The 11,568-nt window shown below is 39.5% G+C and overlaps 1 protein-coding gene across 1 annotated transcript; it reads left to right on the forward strand.

The window, feature by feature from the left end:
* On the forward strand, positions 632-11,234 carry BCAS2 (BCAS2, pre-mRNA processing factor). The gene is made up of 7 exons (NM_001244424.1): positions 632-817; positions 927-1,019; positions 4,091-4,161; positions 5,108-5,269; positions 9,000-9,050; positions 9,667-9,747; positions 10,933-11,234. Exons 1-7 carry the CDS (start codon positions 725-727, stop codon positions 11,057-11,059), a joined length of 678 nt encoding a protein of 225 aa, NP_001231353.1. The 5' UTR covers positions 632-724; the 3' UTR covers positions 11,060-11,234.

Genomic DNA, 11,568 nt, shown 5'->3' on the forward strand with positions numbered 1-11,568 from the left:
GGGAAGATCAGGTTCCTTTTGTTAGGCACACTCCAGACTCCAAAGCTTCGCAGTTTTCACTGGAGTCTAACGCCCACTTCTAGAGTCTGCGAGAGCTGCACTTATTCCACTTATTCGGTGCAAAGATTCTCAAGGGACGGAGAACAATAGTGCAGATAGAGCAAGGAAGTGAAAAGGGAGAGTAGTTTAACCGAAGACTGGAAGGTTAGGGGAATAAAGCCGAGGTGGGAAACCAGGATCCTTCTCTTCGCTAAATCTTGCAGCGAGTTCCCTCAAAAGTTTTATTAAAGGGTTTCCCCTCCCTCAAAAGTTTTATTAAAGGGTTTCCCCTCCCAGATATCAGCGAGCCGGAGGAAACCAAAAGTCCCAACTCTTCCACTTGGCTGCCAATCGGAGGCAAAAAAGCGCAGCAGGTGGGGACAGGAAATTGAGACGTTCCTGCAGACTCCGGAGCCACACAACATGACGTCACGTCCGACCAAAACAAGAAGGCTGGACAATTTCTAGTTAGCACGCCCTCGGAATTAACTGAGCATGCGCCAAAAGCTATTACGCAAGCGACGTGCTTAGGACAGTGTCGGCGCTGACGATAGACGTGATTACATGTTCGACGTGATTACGTAGGTGTCGGACGTCGGCAACGTGATTATGTTAATATCGGGTGCAGGCCTATTTAAGCGAGCCTGAGCCCGCGCAGACTCAGAGAAGTCAGGCGAGCCCAAGAATGGCGGGCACCGGTTTGGTGGCTGGAGAGGTTGTTGTAGACGCGCTGCCGTATTTTGACCAGGGTTATGAAGCGCCTGGTGTGCGGGAAGCGGTAAGTTCCGGGTGTCTGTGTGACTGACTCAGCGCTCGCGGACACTTCGGGCTGGAAGACTGACCTAACGATGTGCTCCTCTTATTTTGGCCTCTGTTCTCTTTCTTAGGCCGCGGCGTTGGTAGAGGAGGAAACTCGCAGGTACCGACCTACCAAGAACTACTTGAGCTACCTGACAGCCCCAGATTATTCCGCTTTTGAAGTGAGTGTGATATTTTGAGTCCACGTTATAAACCAGGATCCTGTGAATCTTTGTTTTGGATTGAGAGCCTTAGCCACACAAAAGTGAATTTCAGATTCCAGCTTTAACTGTTACTTGCCTAGCCACAGCTTACTCATTGGTATAGGTAGTGTCAGTCAATTGAAAATAGCTGCATGGATAAACTGTCTCCCGGGTTCTTATTCTTAGAGCCACAGAAGGACTTTCTAGGGCTTCGCGAACTGATCTAACAATGCAAAAACGAATGTTAACGTTTTTCCGAGGTAGGTTCACTGCGTAAATTCTCAAAGGGATCCTTTTCTCTTTAAGGTCTACTGCAAAACAAGTGATCTAGGGTTTTTTAAATACACAAAAGCCTAGTTACCTAAGCTTCTGAGAACCACTGGAGGGCGGTCTTTGAACCAAAGTTTAAGTATTTTCTGAATCTGTGAGAATGACTGAAGAGACAAACCGTATCTAAGTAATGCACCCTTTAAATATTTAGAAGTGCATCTGTAATACTATTTAGGGTCTAATCAGCTAAATGAAATGTAAAATATTTCTAAATTAATGGATTCTGTTAGGCATTTTAGTATATACATGTTCCGTTTTTCCCCATATCTGGTAACCATTTATTTACAAAAGAAATCTCTTATAAAAAGCAGTATTTCTATTGAAGTAACATGAAAAAAATATATCGGTTAAGTTTTAAGTAGGAGAGAGATGTTCCTATGGCATCCTGTTTTCCCATGCTTTTTCTAAATGTCACCCAAATGTAGATGTTACAGTATTAAGAACTATGCACAGGAGTTCTTGTCCTGGCTCACGTGGTTAACGAACCTGACTAGTATCCATGAGGGCTTGGGTTCGATCCCTGGCCATGCTCTGTGGGTTAAGGATCCAGTGTTGCCGTAAGCTGTGATGTAGGTCACAGAGGCCACTGGGTCTGCGTTGCTGTGGCATAGGCTGGCAGCTACAGCTCTGATTCAACCCCTAGCCTGGGAACTTCAGCATGCCAAGGCTGTGGCCCTAAAATGACAAAAAAACAAAACAAAAAAAAAACTAGGTACAGTAATAATAAGTCCTTATTAGCCTGATTTCTGAAAATTTCAGATAACTTCATTCAATCACAAACTTTTAAACACTTGAACAGGTTTTCTTTTTTGGTCTCTTGAGTAGAACCTATACTTCTATCTTTATAATTAGTATAGTGATTCTTAATAGTAGGAGCTAATAGTGTACTGAGCTCACTATCTCAGTCCTAAAAGCAGTCCTGTGAATTGTAAACTGTATGTTTTTTATACCAGTTTTTTGGATAGGAAAAGTGCAGCTTACTAACTTCCCCATGATCTTCAAACTGCCTTTGAAGCTGCTCTTTCATTAATTCATTTAACAACTATTTCTGACATTCTTTTTAAGTTATTGGGGAACAGGAGTTTACATTCTAGAGTGTAGAGACGGATCAGAAATTATTAGATTATTGGTAAAGCTACATGGAGAATTAAAGTAATGATGTGATACAGAGTGACTGGGTGACTACTTTAGATAGGATGGTTGAGGAAGGCCTATGTAATCTGAGATGATACTCCATGAGCAGGGATCCTTTTTGTCTTCTTCACTGTATTTTCATCCCTTAGGACAGTGTCTGGCACACAATAGGCACCCAAATATTTGTCAGTTGAATGTATGAAGAGCTCCTAAGGCATTCTGATTTAACGAATGCTTACCATGTGCCATTCATGCCTGGACTTCTTATATGACAGCCCTGTGAGTGTTGGCTCAGTCTTTGGAGAGAGTTGAGTTAAAATTCCAGATCTCTCACTTATTGGCCATGTGAGTTAGGTAAGGGCTTCTATGTTACGTGGCTCAAGGTTGTGTGTGCTGTATTTTTGTAGTTTCTCTCACCTCATTAGTAGTGTTTACTCTTTATCTGTCACTGTGCATAGCCTTCTAGCTAGAATGCCTTAGTGTCTGCAGGAAACAAAATAACCACATTTTCTTAGAGGTGTGTGCAGCTCAGCAGTATTCCAAAAAAAAAAAAAAAAAAAAAAAAAAAAAGGCTTTCTCCAACAAGACATACTTAATGCAGAACTTTTAAACAAGGAATGTGGGCTTCTGGAAGTCCTTTTTAGCTTACTCTTTAGTCTAAACGGAATAGAATGTTGACCAAAACATTGGCCTGAAGAGGTAGAGCTATACCACATTTTTTTTTTAATAGTAAAATTGTTGGAGCAAACAGCAGAACCAGTTCCTTTTGTCCCTTCTTCTAGTCTCCATTCTTTTTTTTCTTTTTAGGTCCTGCACCCACAGCATATGGAAGTTCCCAGGCTAGGGGTCGAATCAGAGCTACAGCTGCCGGCCTACACCACAGCCACAGCAATGCGAGATCCAAGCTACATCTGCGACCTACACCACAGCTTACGGCAACACTGGATCCTTAACCCACTGAGCAAGGCCAGGGATCTACCAGCATCCTCATGGATACTACTCAGGTTCATTACTGCTGAGCCACAATGGGAACTCTCTCTCCATTCTTTCCAAAGAGTAAAGTGTAAAAAGAGCAGCAAGGATCAAAAAGGAAGTGTAAATTTAGGCTCATAGCTCTAAAGCAAATTATGTATGTCCAGGCCATCTTCTTTCTCCCCTGCCCCCAGTGAATCCTTAGAGCCGTGGTTCTCAGCACAGCCTTCACTTTACAGACAACTGGTGAGTTTTTAAAAAAAGTTATTATAGTGTCCAGTCTCTGCCTCAGAACAATTACTCGGAGTAGGGAAGAGGAGCTACATGTGGCTGGTATTAAAATTGTTTGCTCCTGTATGATTCTACATGTGCTGCTGGCACTGAGAACCACTGATCTAGGATTAATCCTTTTCTCTATAGGCTCCTTTACATATGAAGTATGTGTGTGCCTGTGCATTGAACCCAGAGAAGACTTGGGAGAAGGGAAGTGCTCCGCTATAGTGGACAGTCATAAAGTAAATACCTAAGTAGCTTAGATCCGTTATTTGATGGTTGTTAATATAAGTTTATTGATATGATTTTGGAAATAATTCTTTCTCTAATTTATATATCAGACTGACATAATGAGAAATGAATTTGAAAGACTGGCTGCTCGACAACCAATTGAATTGCTCAGTATGAAACGGTAAGTTCTATTTCTGCATTCAGATGCCCTCAAATCATAGTTTAATTTTAAATTATTAGTCAAACTACTGTAAACTGTTAAATATGGAAAAACAATTCTTGTCTGTTTTTTATATATTTATATTTTTCTGTATAAAAGTTATAATAGTGGTTCGTGTAATCACGTGTTAATATTCAGAAATATTCTTTGCACCGTTATTTTAATACAAAAAATATTTTAAAATACCTAACAGGGAAAGAGTAAATTAAAACACAGTTCACGTTTAAGAGTTCCTAAGGGGGGATTTCCCTGGTGGTCTAGTGGTTAGGACTTGGCGCTTTCACTGCTGAGGCCAAGGTTCAATCCCTGGTCTGAGAACTGAGATCCCACATCAAGCTGCTGCAAGCTGTGGCGCCCTCTGGCCCCCTCATCCCCCAAAAAACTCAGAAATTAAAAGTTAGTTTGTAGTAATTCAGTACTGAACAGAGATTTATGAAGAGGTTATGTTGCCGGCTATATTGGCAGTATTGAAGTAGTATGAAGATAAAGACTGAGTTCCAAATGTAAAAAATTACTGTATCCCTTTACCATTTTTTTTCTCTAGAAGGAGGTGGGTAAGTGGCAGTGAGAGTGGGTGGATATAGGTATGTTTTACAAAATAACTTCATATCCTGCTTTTTTTCCCCTTAAGATATCACAAACATTTTAATGTTTTAGGTATTCTTTAGTAATGTTTAATAGCTATTATAATAATCATTTATATGAATGCACTGCAGCTTGTTTAATCAGTTCACATTGAAGTTTGTCAATTGCTTGTTTCTTAGGATAAATAGGTTTCTTATTATTGCAAGGTCTGCAACCTAAGTCTTCTGTAGTTTTCAATGTGTATAGGTCCATGATCCTGTTGGGAGGAGACAAAAGGTTTGGAAGAATAATGTGATTTTATTTCATTGTTGTTTAATTTCAGATATGAACTTCCGGCCCCTTCCTCAGGTCAAAAAAATGACATTACTGCATGGCAAGAATGTGTAAACAATTCTATGGCTCAGTTGGAGCATCAGGCAGTTCGAATTGAGAATCTGGAACTAATGTCACAGCATGGATGCAATGCCTGGAAAGTATATAATGAGTAAGAAGCTTTTTTTTTTTTTTTTTTTTAAACCCATCCCACCCATAGTCTTGCTAGGGGAAGTAGGATTAAAAATAGTATAACTGGACTTTCACTTGGATTATGTCCTAGAACTAGAATTCATATAAAAGGCTACTGCTTTGAGACCCATCTCAACATTTGAGAATACTAAAGGGACCTAAAACTAATGCATTTATTGTATAATATTGCAATAGTGAGTTCTGAGGTCTAGATTTACAAATCACAGCATGGTAGAACGTAGGGGATTGCTTATACAGTCAGCTCTCATTAGTTGCATGTTCTGCTTTATAAAGTGGCCTTGAATACTGAATTAGCAAACAATGAGCCAGTTCTCCTGGGAGAAATACATACATATGTAGATATACATATCTCTCACATAGATTATAATCTTAAATACTTTAAAGCAACTTATCATGGCAGGTTCTATATTTTCTTTATAAAAGAGAGGACAAAGTTGAGAAGTGTTAAGTAATTTACCAGAGTTGGAAATTAAACTCTTTCCTTTGGTCATGTCTGTATGGGACCTGAAACAAGAAGGCAGAGTATCACCTTGTTCCACTCTAGCTAGAAATGTTCATGTCCAGCAACTCAGTTTTTTTGCTGCTCTGAGCATGAATGATCACAAAACACTGCAAGTGTTGATTTTAGGTTACAGAAAAATTTGAATAAATAGGCAAAAATTCACAGATACAGAATCTGCAAATAATGAGACCTGACTGTAAGTAGAGAATTAACACCAGCAAAAAAATCCCAAAACAAGCCACTGAGTTCCTATTTCTGTTCCATATAATTAGCTTTAGGTTTTGTTATTTATTTAGGGTTCAGTTCCTATTTGTAAGTCAGTGCTTAGATGATCTCCATGGCCCCTTTGGGCCCTAAAATCCCAAGTCTCTATTAACAGTTTAAGGAGAAAAGGCCGTTGAACCTCATGAGTGTGCATAAAACTGTTAAAGAGTATGATTCCTGAAACTGTAAAGCAAAATTGCAAAATGATAAAAACCTTTTCCCAAATTTTCAGAATTGTGTTTAAATTTCTGTGGCCATATAGAGATTTGTGGGCAAAATCCAGCATTTAAGAAGCTACAGAACAATTCACTTTCTACTGTGAATATATTACAAGCAGAATAAAGGGGAAATGGGGCTGGAAGGATTAAGAAATATAAAAGAGCAGATCATTCCTAAAAATGCTTGTATTTTACTAAGTGGAAAAATGTCCTCTTTATCCTCAAGAAGCTTTATCTAGTTGAGGAGACAATATATTCTGTGGCAGATAACCACTAGTTCATTTTGGTGATACGGGGGCAACTGCTGCATTGCATGTTGTGGTCCATAAAGTACTGAGATCCAAAGAAGGGACATTTAGATCCCACATAAAAGTGATTTCATGCAGTATTTGTCTGACTTATTTCACTAACCTTCATATTCTGTAGAGCCATCCACATCACTGCCTATGGCAGTATTTCATTCTTTTTCCTGGCTAATACTCCACTGTATGTGTATATGCATAGCACATCTTAATCCTGTCACCTGAAAGGCATTTGGGTTGCTTCTATATCTTGCCTGTTGTAAATAGTGCTGCTATGAACATTGGGGTGCATGCATCTTTTTGAATTTAGAGTTTTCATTTTTTCCAGATAATTGCACAGCAATGGAATTGCTGTATCACACTTTTTTTAGTTTTTTAAGGAACCTCCATACTGTTTTCCAAAGTAGCTGGACCAATTTACATTCCCACCAACAGTGCACAAGCGTTCCAGAAAAGAGTGAGCACATCCCAGGAATGGAGGAGGGCATAGATTTCAGGGTGGGCCTGGAATATTACATTGAAGAGAACATTGCTTTCAACTTGCCTAGAAACCATTTAGTAATTTTCCCTTACCTACAAGGTAAGGTCCAGACTCTTTAACATGGTATTCAAAGCAAAAGGCTATACTTCGGTTGTAGACTTCGACTCCAGCCAAACTAGTCCTGACTTTGGTAATTATCATAAACCCTGCTCCTGAGCCTTTACTCAGGCATTGCCTCCTCCCGGAATACCTTGAACTCTTCTACCCAGATTCAGCTTATTTAGAGCCCGACTCTGATCTGCTTCCTTGTCTTCCTTGATTGAAATTCTACCTCTGGTACTCTCTTCATGTTCTTAGTAACTTTACAAATAATCATGCACGTGTTTTCCATTTAATTACGTAACACTTTATAGTGTTGGCCGTTCTCCTGTGCACCATGTTTTCTCTCCTCCAAACCCAGTGGATACTTCTCTAGAAATGTACTATGTCTTAACAAAGTAAATTTTCTTTCCTTGTGGAAGGATTTGAGGGTGTCAAATAGGCTAGACAGTGCTTTTAGCTTTTAGCAGGACTGCTAACATATGTATGTATATGAATATATATATATGTATGTATATTTCATTCATTAATAAGAGAATTCTGTACATGAAACTGAGGAGTAAACCTTCAAGGTCAGCTCCCAGTTTTACAAATAAGCAGATTTGGGCCCAGTGATGTCAAGTGACTCAAGGACACATACCTATTTAGGGAAGCGCTGGGACTAGAACCCAAGTCTTCTGACTCCGTGGCACAATGTGGGAAGTTTCAGGTTCAGAGTACTTGAGGAGGGACCTGGGTACTTAAGAGGGAGGCTGGAAGAAGGGAGACGATGACAAACTGGGCATTCTGAAAGAGGTAATTCAAAGGAAAGCAAAAAAAAGCAAAGGAAAGTTCCCTGTTAATGGTTAGAGGTCAGGAAGAGACCACTGAGCTTCGTTGTTCTTGGCATGGAATGATGGTCAAAGTCAAGGAAAGTGGGATGAGCTAAAGGAAAGCCTGGAGAGGCACAGCTGTTTGAAGATCAACTCTAGAGAATTGGGGTTAGTTACAGAAAATTTGTCAGTAGAGAGAGGAGAACAGCAGGAAATTTGAGTCACAAAAGCAGGGAAACAATACTAGATCTACAGCAAGAGCATAGTAGTCAGTATGGTTGAAATGGACTCCAAAAGTGATTGTCTGCTGCCTTAAGAGGAAATTGATACAGTATGCGAATTATATCTCAATGAAGTTGTTATTTAAGAAAAAGAGGACAGTTGAACTCTGCCTTGAATCACTTCTCTAATGATAATAATCTCATGGAATTCTGTTATCACTCAACTTCTCCCCTCTGTACTTAGAGCAGGCTTGGACTAGAATCTGAATCTGCAGCCCTCCACAACAGGTCTCTTCTTAGTTAGCAGTAGACAGGAGAGAAGAATAATGCAATAAATGTAGATAAAAAAGGAATTCACGTTGTGCCTCAGCGGGTTAGGAATCCAACTGGTATCCATGAGGATGCAGGTTCGATCCTTAGCCTGGCTCAGTGAGTTAAAGATCCGTTGTTGCCATGAGCTCTGGCATGAAAAAGATTAAAAGGGGTTTAAATGAGTATTTTCCATCTTCTTTATAAAAAAAGTAATAACAGTTTAAGGAGTAATGTAAGTACACAAAATCAGAATATCGGTGAACAGCTTGGATCTAAAGTAGAATTCACCTCTGACACTTAGCATTAAATTAACTAGTATTATAGAGTGCCTAACAAGGTGTTTGGCACAGAGAGCTCAATAGATATTAACTATTTTTAGCAGAAAAACTTGACCTTGTATCAGCTAGATAGTTCGGTTTTAGCTGGTGGTATTTGATTTTAATGTACATTAATCTGATTTCCTTTTTCTTTTCCTTAGAAATCTAGTTCATATGATTGAACATGCCCAGAAAGAACTCCAGAAATTAAGGTAAATTGTTAGGTGAATCCTTAATAAATAGAGTGGGAAGAAGGAACAATGGGTTGTTGTCATATGAGAGTAGACAATTGATGATCCGCTCTTAGTCCAGTGTTTAGTGTCGAGTTTGCCTCACCTGAATGGAGGAGCAGAAGACCTGGTGTCTGAAAGCATCTCTACCAAGTCATTTGCTATCTGCAAGTCTGCAGTTGTTGAAAGGTCCCCTTTAGAAGGGGAAAAAGTTGTAGAATAATGTGTATAACCTGATTTATGTCAAAATGAAAGCCCTGATCTCTATATGTACATGTACATACAGGAAAAAATCTGAAGGAACACTCACCAAAAACTGAACAGAAGTTATCAGGGAGAAGGAGAAACACATGGGAGGAGGGACTTTCAGTTTTTAATTTGTACATGTGTGTGTGTATGTATTTTCCACTGTGAGCATGTTTTATGAAATTTGTAATTGAAAAATAATTAGAAGAAAGTTAATTCCTAGAATTAGTCCATAACTTTATGTATCTGTTCTTCTCAGTGATTAAAGATGTATTAATTATAGATTTTTCTGCTGATTTTGGTCTTATGTTAAAATGTAGATGGGTTATATAAATACATTTTTTTTTTTCAGGAAACATATTCAAGATTTAAATTGGCAACGAAAGAACATGCAGCTCACAGCTGGATCTAAATTAAGAGAAATGGAGTCAACGTGAGTATTTACAGTTCCATCATCTTTTAAATTGCTTAGTACATTTTAACGTCAAGATTCAGCGATGTAATTGGAGTTCCTTTCCCTTCATGGCTCAGTGGTTAATAAACCTGATTAGGATGCATGAGGATACAGGTTTGACCCCTGGCCTCTATCAGTGGCTTAAGGATCCAGTGTTGCCATGAGCTGTGGTATAGGTCACAGGCATGGTTTGGATCCCATGTTGCTGTGGCTGTGGTGTAGGCCGGCAGCTGTAGCTCTCATTCAACCCCTAGCTTGGGAGCCTCCATATGCCGAGGGTGTGGCCCTAAAGAGCAAAAAAAAAAAAAAAAGAACAAAAAAAATAAAATAAAAATTCAACAATATAATGAAAACAGTATTCAAATGGGGTGCCAAAAGTGCCTTAAAAATGCTGTTTTCTAAATCGCACTCTTCATTGCCTCTGCCTCTTCATGAAGTCTGGGCTTGGAAGGAAAACAAAAACTGAATCACTTCTAATTGATTCTGGTCTTAAGCTCCCTGTTTTCCATTCAATACTTCTGCTCTGAATAGGATTCTATGTATATTCTCCTTTTAAAAGGAAAAAAGTTTACTTTTTGATTCTTGCAGGAGGGAGATACTTTCTTGATAGTTTGTAAACTTTTTGTTTTGAGATAAGTGTAAGTTCACATGCAATGTTAAGAAATAAAAGAGATCCTGTACACCCTTTACTCACTTTCTCCCTTAATTGTTTTTGAAAATGTAAAGCTAGAAGTAAAAGTGAGTTTAATGATCCCAGCTGAAAATGTATATACTATAAAAATCTTCTAAGAGGAATTCCTGGAGTTCCTGCTGTGGTGCAACAGGACCTGCAGCATCTTTGCAGCACCTGAACATAGGTTCCATCCCCATCGCAGCACAGTGGGTTAAAGGATCTGGCTGCAGCGTCAGCCACAACTGTGGCTCGAAGCTGATCCCTTGTCTGGGAACTCCATATGCTGTGTGGCAAAAAAAAGAAGAAAGAATTCCTTTGGCACTGGGGGTTAAGGATCCAACATTTTCACTACTGTGGCTCAGGCTGTATCTGTGGGGAGGGTTCAGTCTCTGGCCCCAGAACTTCCCCATGCTGTGGGCATGACCCCCCCCCCCCAAAAAAAAATCTTAAAAGAGAGATTAAGTAATTTCCCCCCTTTTCTTCTTTTTTAGTTGGGTATCCCTGGTCAGTAAGAATTACGAGATTGAAAGGACTATTGTACAATTAGAAAATGAACTCTTTCAAATGAAGCAGCAACATGGAGAGGCAAACAAAGAAAACATACGGCAAGACTTCTGAAAAAGATTAATTTGGCGGGTAGGAAGGAAGGCTTTCACAGAAGATCAGGCATCTGAGCTATGAGGAACAATAACATCCTATGAAAATCATCCAGGTTAAATGTGGAAACCGTAGAATGTGGACTGTTATATGTCATTTGTACATTTAAGCAAAATAAAAAATTTCAAAATGGTGGTGTTTTTGTTTTTGCTATTAAAAAAAAAATCTTTAGGTCTCCAAGTAAGTATGACCTTAGAATAATGGTTATATAATTAATTTTGAGCCACTAGGACCATATTTTTTGTACCCAAGAGATCTTTATTGAAAGTTTTTTGGAGTTCCTGTTGTGGCGCAGTGGTTAACAAATCCAACCAGGAACCATGAGGTTGCGGGTTCGACCCCTGGCCTTGCTCAGTGGGTTAAGGATCCGGCATTGCCGTGAGCTGTGGTGTAGGTCGCAGACGCGGCTCAGAATCCCACACTGCTGTGGCTCTGGCGTAGGCTGGCGGCTACAGCTCTGATTAGACCCC

This window comes from Sus scrofa, chromosome 4 (assembly GCF_000003025.6).
Source record: "Sus scrofa isolate TJ Tabasco breed Duroc chromosome 4, Sscrofa11.1, whole genome shotgun sequence".
NCBI classification, from domain to species: domain Eukaryota; kingdom Metazoa; phylum Chordata; class Mammalia; order Artiodactyla; family Suidae; genus Sus; species Sus scrofa.